Source organism: Psammomys obesus, unplaced genomic scaffold (assembly GCF_907164565.1).
Source record: "Psammomys obesus unplaced genomic scaffold, mPsaObe1.curated_primary_1811, whole genome shotgun sequence".
NCBI classification, from domain to species: Eukaryota; Metazoa; Chordata; class Mammalia; order Rodentia; family Muridae; genus Psammomys; species Psammomys obesus.
The window spans coordinates 2,349,433-2,368,139 of NW_026596088.1; the positions used below are offsets into that span (position 1 = coordinate 2,349,433).

The window sequence follows — 18,707 nt, forward strand, 5'->3', positions numbered from 1 at the left end:
AGGTGTATGTTACCTTGAATGGCTTCAAATAACTGCTTTGAAAGGTACGAGGAAGGTGGGCAGTTGATAGACTTGTGGGTCTCATGTTCAGCTTTGCATCCCAAGACTGTGGAGTAAGCCTGAGGAGGTCCCCTGGGCTAGCCTGCCCTGACTGCCAAGCAGAGAAGCCCTTTTTGTTTTTCCTCTGACCAGCTGTGCCCATTCTCATTGCAGGTGGGTGGAAAGTCCTGAACCTGCACCCACTGAAGAAGCCAAAGGCTGCTGCTGAGGAAAGAGCCCGCCGAAGCTCTAGTTGTAGGGATGGCCTGGACACCAGCAGCTCTTCTGAGCTCAATGCGTCCTTCGACCCTAACAACATGGATAGTCACAGTGGTGACATCGCTGTGATTGAGGAGGTCCGACTCGACAACCCCAAGGTTAGTAATGACCCTGGGGGCCTGTGGCAGGTAGACTGTAGTCTTCTTGGTTCTGCACTTGAATCCAGGGCCTGGAGTGTTCGATAGTAAGAATGTCACCTGCCAAGCACAGGCTGTGAGCTGAGTGATGACAGCAGCTCCTTGGGGATTGACAGTACCGTTTGCTGCCTCTGCCCTGACATCACAGGGTCAAAGCCATACTTTTCCTTAAGTGTACTTAGGAAGATGAAGGCCTTTGTTACAGGAAACCTCAACTTATTACATGATTCAGTCACATCTCACCATGCCGTGTCCCCTGATTCTGCCATTGCTTTGGAAACAGTAGAAGATAGGGTCCCTGGTATGGACCAGATCTGTGGCCAGGTGGCTCTTGCTGCTGTTTTGTTCAGGCTTCACAACCCAAGAGGAGAACAACCCAAGTGGAGTGTGGTCTGCGAGGATGGAAGGCAGTGCCTTGGGATGGAAAACTGATGTGCTAAGAGAATGACAGCATGGGGATAAGAGCCCTGGGCACGGGGGCCTTAATCAGCTTCCATTCTTCCCTGCTCTTGGCAGCCTATACTTTGGTCACAGCCCTGTTGCAAAATTGGTAGGCACTGAGTGGTTGTATTCTAGACTCTTTCCACACTTTAGTGTTTGCTAGATGCCCCCCAACACCTTCTTTTGGGGTCCCTCTATCCTTATGCAACAGGCCTTCCTCCCTAGCCAGAGTTCCTGTGCTGTCTCCTAACACTGCTTTTTCTGATTTAAAAAAAAAAAAATTAACATCCATAGCTCCCTGAAGGTTTTTGGCAGAGCACGACTCTGCTTCTCCAACCTCCAGTTGCTTATAGTTTCTCCAGAATGTTGCTCTGAGACTTGAGGGACAACAACTCTTGGGACCTTTGTGAAATTCTGGAAACTTCCCTCCCTATTGTGAGAGAACCCTGCCTGTCCTGGAGCACCCATGGTGGGCAGGAGAGCAAGATAGGCCCACCTGTTCTCACATTGCCACCAAGTTTTAGCTTCCTGGGATACATTCCTACTTCCTAAACTGCAAGCCGTAGCCACCCAGTCAAACATGCCCTGTGCCTGCCACATGATGTCAACAGGTATTCTTTTCCACTCAGGTTCATATTCAGACTTAACCACGTTTTGATGTTAAGCTCCTAGAAGACAGGCCTTAAGAATGAAAGTAGAGTTGGGAGAGAGGGGGCTTGAGAGTTGCTTCAGTGGTCAAGAGTACTGCCCTGCTTTTGGCAGAGAACTTGAATTCAAATCCTAGCACCTACATGGCAGCTCACAACCTTCTGTGGCTCCAGTCTTGCGGGGTGTCGGTGAGGGGGGTGGGGTGTCTGATGCCCTCTTTTGGCCTCCTTTGGTACTGCATGTATGCGGTACAAAGACATAACAGAAATGCAAACACTCATGCATAAACTAAAAAAATAATAAAGTCTAGAAAAAAAGAAAGAAGTGTGGTTAAAAACTGTCTCGGCAGTTAAAAATACTTGCTACTCGTCCAGGTGACCTGGGTTTGGTTCATAGCACCCACGCTAGGCAGCACACAACCTCCTGTAATTCTAGCTCCAGGGGATTCTACTCCTTCTGACCTGTGTGGGCATCTTCACATACATGGCAAACACACATACACATAAATAAGGGGAAAAGCACAGGTTCCTGTCCCCTTCTTCCACCTTTCACTTCCCATCCTGGTGCACCCCCGGAAGCCTAGTCTGAACTCCCAGACTGCTGCCTCGGCCTCCAGAAACTTCCTGGTTTTAGAGTCAGAAGCCTTGTCCTAGTGCACATGCATGACACACACGCATGTATTCATCCATGACCCTGGACAGCTTTTTGCCTCTCCGAGCTCTGGTGTCTTTTGGGGTGTGAGAGCAGCAATGAAGGTGCTGCTGAGTTATCCATGGCCTGACAGCATTCTTGGCAAGGGTGCTGGGTTCTTATCTCCCACTGGGAGAAGCCAGGTGGACACGGAGCTGCTCTGTGCTTTTGGAGGTGTTACAGTGGGTGATGCCCTAGGTCCTCCTCTGAAACCAGCTGACCATAAAGCCACTGGGGACCATCAGCTGGCAGGTAACCTCTGCTGCTTCCAAGCCCTGCAATGAGAGGGTGCTAGCCTGGTGGACTCTCCTTAAATAACAAGACCTGACTTCCTTGAAAGGAAGTGTGTCCCTCATGTATGGTGTCTGTCTGGTCCTACCCTTTCTGACCCCTGGTCTTGTGTTTCTGTTACGTAGGAGGGTGGTGGCTCGCAAAAAGGTGGGCGGCATGGCCCAGGCCAGGACAAGCCCCACAAAACATACCGACTGCTGAAGCGCAGGAATCTGATCATAGAAGCTGTCACTAACCTTCGCCTGATTGAGAGTCTGTTCACGTGAGTGTGCTGGTGTCTCTCTGGCTGCCTCTCCCCTCCCCAGCAGTTAACAGTCATAAAAGGACCTGAGAGGCCTTGAAGCTGCTACCTCACCACGAGCATTTTGTGGTGTCCCATCGTGGTCATTAGGATGTAGGTTTGGGTCTTGTCATTGAAAAGGGTAGAATTGAGAATTAAAATGCTAGATGTCATGGGGCCGCCTTGGCTTTTCTCCTTACCTGAGTGTTTTACTTTTGTGTAGCTGTGACAGATAACATGAGAGAACAGCTTGGAGGAGGATTTATTTTGGCTCATGGTTTCATGGGTTCTCAGTGTGGTCTCTTGGCTTTTTTGTGTCTGGTGGCAGGAATATGAAGTCAGAGAGCTTCTTCACCTCATGACAGCCAATGAGCAGAGAGAGGGGCCAAGGTGTATCTCCAGTGACCTACTTCCTCAAGCCAAACCCCACCTTGCAAAGTTTGTAGAACCTCCCAGTATAACCATTTTCTCGGTCCAGGTCTTGAGGTCATGTGTTGTAGGGGACAAGACATGTCAAATTCAAACCCTAACACTGGGGAGTTGTTAAAAGGGAAGGGAGACCAAGAAACCTGCAGGCAGTGTCATCGCAACAGGCACCAGACAGGACTGTGTGGTAAAAATAAAGGAGCTAAGCTTTAGGACTGGTCTTGGTAGATCTTGAAGCCACCATTCCATGAAGGCAGCACCTTCAGGGCTCTGAGACCAGTATGAGAACCGCTGCGCAGAAGGATCCTTACCCTGCAGTCACAGATGTGAGTTCTTCACTCTGTCTCTGCCTGACTGGGGAGAAAGAACCACCTCAGATACATCATCACCCTGATCCCTTCTGTGCCCAGTTTAACTTGGCATCCTGATGTCCATATTGGCCCTACTCTTCTGTGATGAGTGATCAAGAAATGTTACAATGAGTCAGAAAGATTCAGAGGGATCAGTAGGAGAGAAAAAGAGCTTCAGACCAATGAACAAATGGTAGATTAGAACTTTCCCTACTTGGATGTTCAATAATCATGCAGACTTTGTAAAGATGGGTTTCCATCCTAGCACTTTGTGTCCCCTCCTCCATTCCTTTTCATTGTCAAATCGTGTGATCTATGTTGCTGTGGAGCTGGTGTGGGTAGTGGCCTCTCTTCAGCTAATCTGTTTATGATGGAAGGATGATATTTCAATGTTTTGAGAGGGCCGCCTGCATAGGTGTGAAAAACTCCAGAGTTGACAGACCTGCCGTCGTTCCTCTGTGCCCATGCATATTGAAATGGGAGTGTGACCTTCTTCTCTGACCTCCAGGATTCAGAAGATGATCATGGACCAGGAGAAGCAAGAGGGTGTCTCCACCAAGTGTTGTAAGAAATCCATTATCCGCTTGGTGCGGAACCTGTCTGAGGAGGGTCTCTTGAGACTGTATCGGACTACAGTCATTCAGGATGGCATCAAGAAGAAGGTAATCTCTTGGGCTTCCCCTGATGCTCACAGAACCAGCCCTATGCTGTGGGAAACTTTCAAGTCCATTGTCATTGTTGTATCCTGATTGATCCTTTGTTACTAGTGATTGGGACATCCAATTAACTTGGACATCTCTTAACTTGGAGGGTAGGGGTCCTGCTGACTTCCTGTAGAATCCAGGAGCAGCCTCTCAAGCATTAGAGCAGTGAGTTGGCCCAGCCTGGAGGAAGAAGGAAGCAGGCCTATTAGAGTTAAGCAGGACAGTGTTAGCATGTGGAAGGGCGAGGGCCAGTCTGTGGGATGTGTCTGTTTCTGTAGTACTGTGATGGGAGCCGTTACCATAGTAACTGTAGCTCAGCAGCTTTGCACACATTTTATAGCATCAATTTTTCAGGGTCAGAGTAATTGGGATGGAGCAGCTGGACACTAGGGCTGAAAAGAGTGGGGCTGTCTTCACAGCCCCTTAATTTCCGACTGGATTTTCCATCTCAGCTATAAAGGAGCCCTGCTTTGATACTTGTTTTCACTCATAAGTGGGCAAGATCACATATCTTATGTTTTTTTGAGATATACAAAGCAATACCAAAAAATGACTTAAGAAATAGAGTTTGCTGTTGCATGCAGGACTCATAGGCTTTTATATCTGCTGCAAGTCACTTCAAAATAAAGCCATCAAATCCCTTGACCTAGCTCCTTCTCCTACAGCTCTCCGCTGTGAATCCGCTGAGAAGTGGCAGTCAGTCATGTGCCAGCCCTTCTCACTGAATCCCCACCAGCAGGGAAACCTATAACTTCATCAGGTTTTCCAGAAGCGACTCTTTCGAACTTCTTTGATGTCACTGTCAAGGGCAGCAGTCTTCCCCTAGTGTGGGCTTGGGGAGCCTATCTGGCCTCAGCATTGACTTCTCTAGTGCCATTCTGGAAGGCCAGCCTGGGGGAGGGGATGGGGATGTCAGGCCAACAGTTAGAGTCACATAACCACAGAAATGAAAGTGAGTGGAAATGGGGCCGGCAGCTGCAGGGCAGCGCATGGGTAAAAACTCTGGTGTGTTTGAAGTTTACCACTGCGGCTTGATTCCTAACAGGACTAGGTATGGGCTGCTAGAGATTGGCTGAAGCCCCTATGCCTGCCCTAACCCTTAGGTTGTTGAGGAATTCACTGCTGGTCTGGGACCAGTGGCCAATAGGAGCTGCCAGTACTTTTTAGCTGGCTGAGAAGTGACCTGACTGGTCTCCTTTGGGACTCACAGAGAAGTCAGCAGTGCGGGTGGATGCAGTGTAGAGTGGGGTGTGGGCTTTCCTTTTTACCAGCAAGGGGAGGTTGGCTGGGCCCCGGGGTGCTGCCTGTTCCAGCCCCACACAGCTGCTGCCCTTCACTCTGCAGAGACAGCAACACAGAAAGCTCCTCATGGGGCACCCAGTTCATCCTGTCTCATCACTCATCTGTCTTGCTCCCCTGACCTGTGGCACTTCTGCCAGTGTTAATGTCCTGACGTCTGCACATCTGCTCTCCTGGTATCTCAAGAAACAGTAACTACTTGTAGCCATTCTTCCTGGGGAGAGGAGACAGCAAAGCAGCCCTCCATCCTCTGCCAGTTGTGACAGGGTGCATTGCCAGGGTCTCCGCAGCACACGGCCAGGGAGATTGCTCATTTGCCACGCTCGCCTTTCTAGATGAATGTGCAGTAATGTGCAGTTGGGAGACTCAGTGGAGCAGGGGTGGGGAGCTGCCTCAGCTATCAGAAGTGCTGGGGAACTATGACAGCCCAGGCAAGGAGACTGCAGCACCAGTGGCTTGTGGTCCAAGACTTGGTGCCATGGTCCCCCAAGGGGTTCAGATGCCTACAGCTGAAACAGCAAACTATCTGTTATGTATTTTGCCTCACTCTGAATTGTGAGTGTGTTGGAAATACCTGCTGTGGAACCTCAGTTCAAACTGCCCTGCCCTCTGGGACACTCCAACCTCTCCCCACAGGTGGATCTGGTTGTGCACCCATCCATGGACCAGAATGACCCTCTTGTGAGAAGTGCAATTGAGCAGGTTCGCTTCCGGATCTCCAACTCAAGCACAGCAAACAGGCAAGTGGACGAAGTCACAGTTAAACTGCCCAGCCTGCATTCTAGCCTACAGGCACTGGAGCGGCCTTCTGAAGGTTTTGTATGCACCTGCATGAGATCTGGGTTTACTGGCTGGAGGCTGTGGCTTATGCTCACCTAGTCCACAGAGGGATCTAGTTTTGAACTTGTAGTATTCTTCATTCTAACTTCTTTCTTTTTCCTTTACTTTTGATGGTTCTGGAGATGGAACCAGGGCCTTGCAAACACTAGACCAACACTTTTCCACTGAGCCACTCCACCCACCCTAAAGTTGGTCCACTTGGAAAATGTAATAATTTAGAGCACTCCCCATCGATGCTTCTGTGTAGGAAGCTTAGTCTCGTCATGGCATCTTACCCTACGTGGCTAAATGCACACCAGTGAGAGAGAAGTCTCTTAGGTGTCTGGGCTGCTGGTGGGCAGAGGACCGCCCTGGTGGTAGAACTTTGATGGTTGATCACAGTAACAGAACCAGTTGCCATTAAAGGTTTTTTTTGGTTCTGGTTGCTGGCTACTATGAAGTGTCAGGAGACCTAGCACACTGGCCTCCTTTGCCTTCCTGCTGGCTAATAGCCTCTGAAGGTCCCCATATGACCTTCATGTTTTAAAAACCATTCAACTTGTGTCATCTGCCTGAGTCCATGACCAGTTGAGTCTATAACCACAGGCCTGGCAGATAAGGCCTTGTCTTTGCCTCCAGTATGTTACTGTGCCCCTGTTTGGCCTGTAGGGTTAAAGTTCCACAGACCCCAGCACCCCAAGAAGAGGCAGAAGAAGAAAGCCAAGAACCAGAGGTCCCAAGTAAATCAGGAGACTCTGAGGTGAACACATCTTCGAAGCCAGAAAGCACGCGGGTGAAAAAGACGGATGAGAAGATGGGCATTACCCCACTCAAAAATTATAAGCCTGTCATAGGTAAAGCACAGCTTCACAGTCACGTTTGTCTGCTTTGTTCTGAACAGCGGTATATAAGTCACCTCCTTGGCACCTAGACCCTCGGTAGCCCGTGTAGCTGTGGGATGAACTGAGCCAGTCGGGCTGCTCGAGCACTACCCACACCTTTCTCCCTATAGTTCCTGGACTCGGGCGCTCCATAGGGTTTCTTCCCAAGATGCCCCGCCTTCGGGTGATGCACCTGTTCCTGTGGTACCTGGTCTACGGGCACCCTGCTGGCCACACTGGGGAGCAGCCCACTTTCCACAGCGAGAGGAAGACAAATAAGCAGGAGTCCAGCAGGCCGGGGGCTCACTCCTCGGGAAATGACTGGAATACCTCTGAAGCCAAAGACAACGGAGAAAGCAGCTCCTGGGAGGCAGAAATGGAGCTCTCCACAGAGACAGGTAAGAATCGCCAGCCTCCATCAGCCGTTGTATGGGGAGACAGAGATAAGTGAGAGCCACCGGCCTGCATGTGGTGGGGGTTGAAGGGGGAAACAGATAGGTGAGTGCTCCTGACCTACGTGTGGGAGTGAGGGGTGTGGGGGGAGACAGAGACAGATAAGTGCTCCTCACTTACACGTGGGGGTGAGGGGTATGGGGAAGACAGAGATAAGTAAGAGCCACAGGCCTGTCTTAGGAGAAGGCAGAGAGAGACAATTTTTTCCTGGCCATACTATCTGCTTGGAGTAACCCTTGATGTTTTCCTAGTATACGTGGATGAGATCTCATGGATGCGCTATGTCCCTCCCATCCCCATCCACCGGGATTTTGGCTTTGGCTGGGCTCTTGTCAGTGACATTCTTCTCTGCCTGCCCCTCTCCATCTTTGTCCAAGTTGTTCAAGTGAGCTACAAGGTACCTGTGACTCTGGGTCATCTCCTATATAGGGGTCGTGGGGCTGGAAGCCTATACTCAGGGGAGGAAATTATTTGAAGTTTGCCCAAGTTTCCTCAAGGGAGGAAATTATTTGAAGTTTGCCCAGGTGGTGGATAAGTAGAAAGATGAGTGGTTACTGAGTGGGCAGCAAGATGGTCAGTCAAGGGACAGCATCTCAAATATTTGTTATTCTGTGTAGATAGGATTAGAAATGATAAGAGAACTAGCTGGGTAGATGGTAGTAATGTGTTCTTGAGATAGTTGGCTAGGTAAAGAGGATAGTAGATATGCTGCCACAACAAAACACTTTATAGAAGCCTGGTAAATGTCAAAAAATAGACATTACCCAAAACCTTATCACCAGACTTAATCACTGGTCATATTTTGGTTCATTTTCTTCTAGTCTTCATGTACCTGTGCCTGTGTTGCCCTATTTTTAAAAACTGAATTGTGATTATATTCACATGTCCTCTCTACTTATATAATTTAGCAGTGGTTTCTATTTGAGGACATTGAGGTTTCACTTTTGCTCTGGCAGATGACATATTGAAACACAGTTTTGGTGGGTGTGTGAGTGGACAGCTCCAGAAACTCCCCTGAGGCAAAGGAATCAGCAGTCATCCTTCCCTAAGGAGAGTGTACCCCTTTTTGCCTCCTGGAAGGGCTTTAGCAGCTTTGTGCCTCCCTGCAGAGCCAGACTGTATTGTTGCCCTCCGTCATGTGCTGGGTGAAACTGGGAGGGTAGATAAAGAGATGCAAGAGGTACTAGTGTTAGTGGTTTCTAAGAGTCTTCCTTGCAGCTGGCTGAACTTGCAGATTCCCTCTGTAGGTAGAACACCTGGAAGATTTTCTGAATGACCCTCTGAAGAAGCACACACTGATTCGCTTCCTCCCCAGGCACATCCGGCAGCAGCTCCTGTATAAGAGGTGAGAATAAGTCCCACAAGACAGGGTGTCAGATGCTCACTCTGTCCCGGGAAAAGTAAAGGACACTGCCTTTACTTTTGGCTTTGGCTGCACAGCCTCAAGGTTCTCAGTAGTTGAGTCACCAGAGACATGAGCTAGTACATTTATTACTTGATTTTAATAAGTAAAATTTGCTGCTAGGAATTGCAGCTACTGAATTATTTTGGTTCATTCTTTTGTATTTACTTTCCAAATCCAACTCCAAGGTAGCTGTAATGCCCTGGGGGACTAAGTAGTAGCCCAAACAAGAAAGAGAAATAGCTCATTTCTTAGCCTGGCCTCAGAGCTCTGTGCAGTGTGTGGTGGGGGACCAGCTGCTGTCTGTTGTAGGCGGTACATTTTCTCGGTGGTGGAGAACCTGCAGCGTCTGTGCTACATGGGGCTGCTACAGTTTGGACCCACAGAGAAATTCCAGGATAAAGACCAGGTAGTGCCTCCCAGCCCAGTGAATGAGCCTGACTATCAACCCAACCCCAGGCGTCCCACCCAGATGCTGATACCTGGGTGCCTCCTCCTGATGGGCATCTCCTGCAGGTCTTCGTTTTCCTGAAGAAGAATGCAGTCATTGTGGACACCACCATCTGTGACCCTCATTACAACCTGGCTCACAGCAGCCGGCCTTTTGAGAGACGTCTCTACGTCTTGGATTCCATGCAGGATGTGGAAAGCTACTGGTTTGACCTGCAGTGTATCTGCCTAAACACCCCACTAGGTATCTTGACTTGCTGTGCCTCTTGTTTCCTTTCCCCTTTGTGCGACCAAGAGTGCAGAGCCAGAAGGGGTCTACAGAGTCCTTTGCCATTCAGACCACTGTCTTAGGCTCAGGGTGTTCCTGGGCTCCTTGTAAACTGGGGCCTTGAAATGGGAAGCTCCTGCCCCATCCAGACCCAAGCATTTTATCTTCACTCTCATGCACAAGTTGGTATTTACCCAGCATCTGCTTCAGGTCATCACTTCCCTGCCTTCATGGCAGTTGTGTTCTAGGGAGGAGGAAGCACAGCTCAAGAGAGAGACCCAGAATAGGGTAAAAGGTTTCAGGACACATAGGGTATAGACTACATAGCATTATGACTGGGCTCAGAATCGCTTAAGGAGAAGGAGGCCACTGGTGAGCTGAACGCTGTCATCTGAGGTCATTGGGGCTAGAGAAGACACTAGGCAGGGAAGCGGCTTGTGCCAAGGCTTCGAAGAGTGTGTTAGAGAGCTGTTGGAAGGAGAGCAATAACTGAGAGTGAAAAAAGGGTTGGGAGCAGATTTGAGGCCCTGTAGTACGTGCAGAGTTATTTGAAGAGCAAGAAGCCATGGAATGCTTATGTGAAAGTGACTTGTGTTTTGAAGCATGCCCCACTGCCATTTGGAGAATGGACTGAGGGTCTGCAGTAGAAGAAAGGAGGTCCTATGTGCTGATGGCAAAGTGGGAGACTTAAGGATAGGTTCCTCTCCCTGAGTTGGTCATGGCTGTTTAAGTGTCATCATCTCCCAGCCATCCTGTTTCCTCCTATGAATCTCTTCAGCACATCTCCAGGGTATTGCAGAGTGCCATGCTGGAGAGGAAATCCTGTAAGTGTACATGGGCAAGTACTGCTCAGGGCTTAGCAGGAGGTGGTAGAACTCTCTTCTGTACTCCTGCTGCAAAGCCCCACAGTCACCATCAGAGCTTTCCCGCCACACAAGAGAAACTCTTCTTAGGTTGGCCCTGGAGAGGGACTGTGGCTGAAATTAGGAAACGAGCACGCTGCAGGTGCCCTTGCACTGGGGAGCTTTAAGAGTCCATATAGATCTTGCTGTGATGTGTCTCGGTGATGCTTTGGGTTCAGTAATGAGGGAAGCTCAAGTAATGTAGAGAATCACTGCATCATAGGATACAGTCAGACTGTAAAGTAGGGGTATCTGAAATGCCAGCAAGCACGTGGGTCCCCTGGACATCATGTTAGGATGCTAGTTCCTGGGCCCTGTCCAAGAAGGGCATTTGATTGTTTTGTTTTAAATTTTGTTTTTTAAGATTATAATTACGTGAATTCTCCCCTTTTTCTCCAGCCTCTCTTATATATCCCACTTTCTGTTCTTTCTCAAATTCATTTCTTCTTTTTCTTTAATTGTTTTATAGATACACACACGCACAGTGTGTGTAAATGTATTCATTCATAAGAATATAAATATAACTGGCTCAGTTACATGATGTTACTTGTGTGTATATTTTCAGGGCTGATCATTTAGTATTGGATAACCAACCAGTGTGTTCTTCCGTGGGGAAGAAGCTTCTTCCCGCTCTCAGCACTTCTTTGTTGCTGTTGTTCTTTGTTTGGGGTTGAGGCCTTCTAAATGTTCCTCCCGTCCACATTAGAGTGGGTATTGGTGTCATCCTTGTTCAGGCCTTCTAGAGGCAGACACATTGCTGAGGCTTCATCTCACAACAAACTTCATGTTCCTATGGCTCTTACAGTCTTTCCGTTCCCTCTTCCACAATGATCCCTGAGCCCGCGTGTAGGATGTGTGTTGTAGGTACATCAGTTGGGACTGGTTGGGATTGGCTGTAGTGTGCTATAATGGTCTCTGTTTGTTGCAAAGATAAGTTTCAGGTATGTATGGATACGTATTTAGCATGTAGGTAGGGATTATGCCACTCTAGTAAGGAGTGGTGTGACTTCTTCTCCAGGAGCCATGACTTCACTAGCCCTAGGTAATTGGCTAGGTTTCCAGTGCCAGAAATGATTTCCCTCTTGTTGAGCGGGCTTTACATTCAATTGGAAAGTTGTTAATTATTGCCAAGGTGTGTGTGCCACTACTGCACTCTTAGAGTTATCATGCCATTCTTGTCATCAATGTCATTCATAGGCATCTTGCTGCTGCTTGTATGGTGCGTCTTACCATGAAAGCTAGTCCTCAGGGGCAGGCTTTCGGGTCAGATCAAGCTCAGGTCCTTATGTCTTGAGTTCAAAGTGCATGGTGTCCTGAGCAGTAGGAACTTCATTTCCACTCTGGGAGGCAACCAAGGGCAACATCAGTAGTCCATAATGTTTCAGAAGTTTCTTGAGGAACACTAGCCAACAGCTCAAAAGAAACTTCTCATACCTGGTGTTAGGACTTCTGCTAGTCTGTGGCTCTTGAAGGGAGAATTATCAGTCCACAAGGAATTATTTCATTTATATTGTATATGTATACAGACTTACATGTATTGTAGGTGTTCTTAAATAATTTCTTAAAACTTTTCAGACAACTTTTATTTCACCCTCCTTCTATATCCCCTCCCCTGCCCTAAAGACCCCTGTTTTTTTACCATTTCCCTACTTGTCCCCTCTTGTTCTCTCTATTGCCTACCCTTTTTGCTTTCAAGAGGTTTGTTGTTTAACAAATATGTTGGTGGGCACCTTTTTAAGATTATGTATACACTGTTCTGCCTGCACACCAGAAGAGGGCACCAGATCTCATTGTAGATGGTTAGGAGCCACCATGTGGTTTCTGGGAATTGAACTTAGGACCTCTGGAAGCGCAGCCAGTGCTCTTAACCTCTGAGCCATCTCTCCAGCCCCTGGTGGACCCATGTAAAGAGTGGCTTAAGGAGACCTAAATGTCACATGTCTACTCAAATGGACAATGGTCCTATCCAAAGTCCTTGTACTCTCCCTGAGCTTCCGTTCCTTGCCTTCTAAGGCAGAACTGTGAGCACACTTGTGTGGGGTAGAGTGAACCTGAGCAAAGTATCTTAGATACCATTCTAGCCAAGAAAGCTGCCCTCACTGGCCGTGCTGTCAACCTCGTGCCTGTATGACAATCCACCACTGCTATAACCAGGAAGGTGGCTTCTTGCCACTTGTTTCCCCGTCCTTAACAGACTATACCAATAGAGACCCCCCCTTAGAGGTTCCCCCTGTGCCTTTCACCGTCTTTCTCTGCTGTCTGTGTGACACTGTGAGAAGAGCTTCCCTCAGCATTCTGCCTCCCTTTTCTTACACCTCATAGACCAGGTGTCCATCCTTCCCTCTTTCTTTGGCTGCCAGCACCTGGCAGGAAACATGTCATTGAGCCCTGCTTTGGTTCTCCAGGTGTGGTTCGTTGTCCGTGTGCACAGAAGATCTGCGCTGATCAGAGCAGTGACCCGGAAGGCAGCTTGCGGAAGGAGCAGGAGAGCGCCATGGACAAGCACAACCTGGAGCGCAAGTGTGCCATGCTGGAGTATACCACGTGCGTACCACCCCCCGAAGGCTGACCCTGCCGTGACACTTGTCTTTGTGGCCCTAGCCCTGGCTAACAACTCAGGCTGGAAGCCAGGGACAGCAGTTTGGTTGGCGTGGACAATGTCTGGCCCTAGACATGTTTCTGAACATTATTGTTTCTCTGAAGTCCCATTCATTGTTAGAATTTAGAAGTTGACAATTTCGCATGAAAATCAGGTGTTTTGACTTCTGAAAAATTAACAGCTTTCCAACCTAGGGCTCCAAGTGCCCTCTCTATGCCTGCTCAGCAGTGTCCATGGGAAGTGAGCACTGCCACACATACACACAGATTCTCCCGCTCAATACCCAGGCCCCTCATTTACCAGAAAGAACCCCTTTTTTTTTTTTTTTTTTTTTTTTTTCTGTTTGCCTTGTTTCAGAGGGAGCCGAGAAGTTGTGGATGAAGGCTTCGTCCCCGGAGATGGGCTGGGAGCGGCTGGGCTGGACTCCAGCTTTTACGCACACCTGAAACGCAACTGGGTCTGGACCAGCTACATCATCAACAAAGGCAGAAAGGTAAACTCCTGGGGACGCAGCACCCCAGGACCTGCCTGGAGCCATCATCACTATTCTCCTGCCTCCTGACCCACCCTTTGGACTTCTGAAACAGTGGTGGAGCCACTGTTAAGAGGGGACACTCGAGTGTCTGCCCAGCCGAGAGTTTGGTCTCTGACTCACTGTGTCACATGCGTGGTTGCTCCTTTCTAGAGGCACACCGGAGGGAGGAACCGAGTGGCTGTAGAGACCCGTGGAAGGTCTCAGCTCACCCAGGGCTGTGCTTGTCTTTCAGAACAACACTCCCGAGAATGGGCTCACAGGAAGACTGCAGACATTCCTGTCTAAGCGCCCAATGCCACTTGGGTCTGGAGGTATGTGTGCTGGGTGTCCACACAGGAGGGAGCCAACTAACTATGAGGCTAGTTCAGGCCAACACCACCGTGGATTCTGCTGGTCTGTGTGGCCTCTACAGGGACTGTCCTAAGCAGTTGTATCCCCTGGTTATTTCTAGGCAGTGGACATTTGCCACTCTGGTCAGAGGGGAAAGCTGATGCTGAGCTCTTTGCTGACAAGGAGGAGCAGTTTGTGCTGGACCGAGAACCCACTGCTGGGAGAAACCGGAAAGTGCGTGGTGGCAAGGGCCAAAAGCGGAAGCGGCTGAAGAAGGAGCCTATCAGAAAGATCAAGCGAAGAAGAAGAGGTCACTCAGGGGTGTTCATGACCTGGGTCTTTGCATGTCTGTTACACATTGCAGCGTTACTCCCAGAGGGCCTGCGTTTATCCTGCAAAGTGTCTACTTCCCCTGTCTGCAGCCCTGACTTGCTATGTCTCTAGCCCGATTTCCCCAGTTTTCTCTGGCTCTGTGCTTTACTAGCCTTTCTCTTTAGCAGCTTTCTGAGTTAGCAAATTTTGAGTTTCATCTCAACTGGAAAAATCTTCCTAGCAAGATCCTTACCATCTAAACAAAATTCCCTTCTCTTGATTTGCTCTGAGTGTCTGCATCTGCTCCAAGCTCAGTCCTGTTGAAGTGTAACTGGGAGGAAGCTGGGAAGGATTTAAATCTGTCCTGTCCCTTCAGAACTAGCACAGCCCTCCTTGGCACTTTGTAGTCTGTGGTTTCTTATCTGAACTGCATTTCTAGTGAACTGGTCCCTAAGTATGTTTTAACATCAACCATGGGTGCAGGTTCTTCAGAAAAAAATCCTTAAGCAGGAACCTGCTTTATTGGTTTGTGTTACTAGCATTCATAATAAACAACATCCCATCATCTGACATGGTCCTCAACCTAGCCTGTTACAGATACATGAAAGACCAGTAGATAGACCAGAATTCCTCAGAAGAAAAATGTGGTGGGTTCATGTGTATATGGATTCTAGCCCAGAGCTCCCCAGTGATTATGTGATGTGCTGTTAGCTGCTCTTAGTTATTTATCAGGCACTTTGTGCAGTTGTGGTTTCATTTGTTGTCACTATGAATACCTGTGCCAGCCGCTTTAGGAAGGAAAGTTATATCTGACTCACAGTTTCAGAGGTTTGTCCATGGTCTGTTTCTGAGCTAGTGAGGTAGAGCTTCATGGCAGGGGCCATGTGGTAGAGCAGAGCGGCTCAGCTCCGGCAGACAGGAGGCAGAGATGCTCCCTGTGCTAGCAGCTCCCTCCTTTTTGGTATTACATCAGCGCCTTAGCTTGTGGAACACACTGAGAGATGACATGAGGCATGATCTGCTGTCTGTCTCAGGGGTTTCTCCACCAGGTGATAGTCAAAGTCGGCCTCAAGGTGGGCATCTGCACGTGTGCACATGCAAACCACGGTGAACGTGTAAAGGTCAGAGGGCACCTTGCCAGAGTTATTTCTCCTGCTTCCTGAGTCCTAGAGTTCTAGAATTCAGGTTGTTCGACCTGATGGCAAACCGCTTTACCTGCTGAGCTGTCTTACTGATCCCAGGACATGTTTGTATACCCTTGTTTTTGCTCTTCAAGACAGCCCTAGAGCATAGGCTTTGCTCTCCCTGTAGTGTGCAAGAATGTGCATAAGAATATGCATGTGCCCTGAGGTCATAGGCACACAGATATTTGGGGTTTCAGGGGCTGTTATTGGTTACCACTTACTCTCTGAACATGTTCTGGAAGCGTCTGTATAAATCACCTTTAGAGGGCTTGACCACCCAGTGGAATCAGAGTTGAGGAGAGGAACAGAAACTTACAGAATGAATATAAGAGGGGATTTATTAGAATGTCTTATAGGCTGTCGTCCAGCTAGTCCAGCAATGGCGATCTGTGAGTGAACCCGCAGTTGTTCAGTCCATCATGCTGGGTGTCTGCGCTGATCTCAAGTATATGCTGGAGTCCCAGAGAAGGCTGTAATGCCAGAGAAGGAATAGACCTGCTGGCAAAAGCAAACAGGCAAAGAGGGAGCAAGCATCCTTCTATTACCCATTTTGTTTTTCCTCCACCCTCAGCAAGCACCTCAGCAGGTCTTGAGGTTCTTCTGTAGGATTGATCCATACCTTCATTCCTGAAGAGTCTGTGCCCTTTGTCATCCCTCGTGGATTAGGCTGTAGTTTCTTACTGATTTTTTTCTGACAGGACAAGGTAACACCAAGAAATTCCCTAAAACAGTGGTTCTCAACTCTCCTAATGTTACGGCCCTTTAATATAACCCCTCATGTTGTGCTGACCTCTAGCCATAAATTTATTTTCATTGCTCCTTCATAGCTAATTTTGCTGCCGTTAAGAGTTGTAATGTAAATATTTTTAGAGATAGAATGTTTGTTAAAGGGGTCATGACCCAAGGGTTGAGAACCACCGACCTAAAGGCTCTCCTGCACTCCAGACATAATCTTTCTTACCTCCATTGTGGAGAAATAATCCAATTTCCCATTGGTATGGTATGGCCCAGTTACCCTCCCCATACTTATTCCTTAGCCTGTTGACTAAAGGACATCAGAAGCCCACAGTGTCCAGGAGAAGTCTGAGCTTCCAGTACAATGGAAACTTTGTTCTAGCTCCTGGCAGGAACACTCCCCACTCTGGAACCAAAACTTCTAGGCCAGCAGAACTTAAGGTCTCAGGAATAGGAATCCAAAAATTTTACTAGTGAGTCACTAGAAGCGATAGTGAAACTGTCCATTTCCACCCCTTAATTCCTGGACCCATAAATCCTAGCTATGGGAGAAACATGGACTGGACACTGAAAACTTCTGGAAACCCTGCTGGCAGCCCTTCAGGCTGTTGCCACTGAATTGGTGCTGTAACTATGTCTTCAAAAGGCCATTCCATCTTTCTGTCAGGCTAGCTGCTTCAGAATGGAAGGGAACATGGTAAGCCCAGTGCATTCCCTGATTGTGGGCCCACTGTCGCATTTCTCTGGTTGTAAAGTGAGGGCTACATTGACATTGCCTAACCTGAGCCTGACATTCAGCCAGAGGGGAATGAGTTAAAACTGTCAGAAGACTTTGATCCCTTCGTGGTTTGCTTGTTTGGAATTGAGCATTATCTAGTAGCTGAAAGGCTTGGTCAGTTTTTACCAGTGTGCTTTGGGCTCTTCCCCTCTGGAAGAGGAGCTAGCTCAAGCCAGTTGCTGAAGGTCCATCTCCTCCCCTTTTGTGCTTCTAGGAGAACACCCAGAAGCCAAAAGCAAGAAGCTGCGCTACCAAGATGAGGCTGACCAGAACGCCCTCCGGATGATGACCCGCCTGCGTGTCTCCTGGTCCATGCAGGAGGATGGGTTACTAATGCTCTGCCGGATTGCCAGCAATGTCCTCAACACCAAGGTACCTGCCATCACCCTGGTCCCCTGGGAGCAGCTCTTTGCTGTATCTTGAGAACTATGGCTCTGGACATTTTTCCCCACTCCCAGCAGCTACCCAGGAAAGCATTTCCCAGAATCCTATGCACTTGCACTACCAGCCTGTACTTTCTCCCAGCCTTCAGTTAGGTGTGTATGTACTTTGGCCTGCCTTCAGTGGAGCTGGTCTTGTCTGCCCATTTTTTTCTATGTAGTCTGCCTGTAGTGGCTTTGTGTGTTCCATACCATGAACCCTTGATTTCCACCTTGGCTCTGTAATTTTGGTCGCCTGGGCCCTGAAGTAGCTGTACCCTAAGGCAGAGACACTTCACATTTGTTTTTCTGGCCATAGCTTATGCTCTTGTCTTCCACACTTGCTGTAACTTCTGTTTTCAGTCATCAAACCCTTCCTTGCTTCTAGTGGTGACAGGTTCCACTCCTGCCCTTCACATTCTGGTAGTACCTCATGACCCCTGGCTCCATGCTTCCTGCTGGCATGGTGTGCAGAAAGCATGAACAAACTCATGCTCCTTTACAGAGGCCAACAGGGCATGAGCTCCATATCAGCTGGGTCAGAGCCCCTGTAGGCAGTGATGCCAATAAGTAGAGAGTTGTTAAGAGCCGATCTGTGTGCTCATCACCGGCATGCCAGCCAGGAGAAGCCAGTTAGGGTCCTTGTTGCTTTTTCCTTCCCTGTTCTGAGCCATTTGTCTCTAACCCTTGTACCCCACCCTCTCCTAAATTTCATTCCCTACGTTTTCCTAAGGAAGATGGAGAGGTGCCCATTACCACCCTAAACTCTGTCCGCTGGCTCTCACATGGATCTTTATTGCAACACTGTTGGCCAAGAATGCCTCCTCTTCCCTATCACATAGCCCAGCACTCCTCACTAGACCGTGAGGGCATCTTGTTAGAGTTGTTAGAAAAACCACCTGTCCCTAAGACCCTTCCCCTGTGTTATTTTCTGACACATTCTCAGTCTATATCTTGGTACACTCCTACCAATGTGATATAAGGCACACAACGCAGACTGGCTCTGAGAACACAGGGTGTGTCAGTTGTTAAAACACTCTACTACCCAGCAAGGCG

The 18,707-nt window shown here is 48.6% G+C and overlaps 1 protein-coding gene across 1 annotated transcript in view; it reads left to right on the forward strand.

The window, feature by feature from the left end:
* Positions 1-18,707, forward strand: part of Gtf3c1 (general transcription factor IIIC subunit 1) — a 67,199-nt gene that overhangs the window by 30,967 nt on the left and 17,525 nt on the right. Inside the window, exons 10-24 of the mRNA XM_055627425.1 lie at positions 214-416; positions 2,651-2,787; positions 4,090-4,243; positions 6,221-6,324; positions 7,073-7,257; positions 7,416-7,682; positions 7,989-8,134; positions 8,985-9,082; positions 9,452-9,548; positions 9,656-9,833; positions 13,165-13,303; positions 13,716-13,851; positions 14,126-14,204; positions 14,345-14,533; positions 17,447-17,604. Coding sequence (XP_055483400.1) covers positions 214-416; positions 2,651-2,787; positions 4,090-4,243; positions 6,221-6,324; positions 7,073-7,257; positions 7,416-7,682; positions 7,989-8,134; positions 8,985-9,082; positions 9,452-9,548; positions 9,656-9,833; positions 13,165-13,303; positions 13,716-13,851; positions 14,126-14,204; positions 14,345-14,533; positions 17,447-17,604 — 2,270 coding nt within the window. The remainder of the gene's footprint in view (positions 1-213; positions 417-2,650; positions 2,788-4,089; positions 4,244-6,220; positions 6,325-7,072; positions 7,258-7,415; positions 7,683-7,988; positions 8,135-8,984; positions 9,083-9,451; positions 9,549-9,655; positions 9,834-13,164; positions 13,304-13,715; positions 13,852-14,125; positions 14,205-14,344; positions 14,534-17,446; positions 17,605-18,707) is intronic.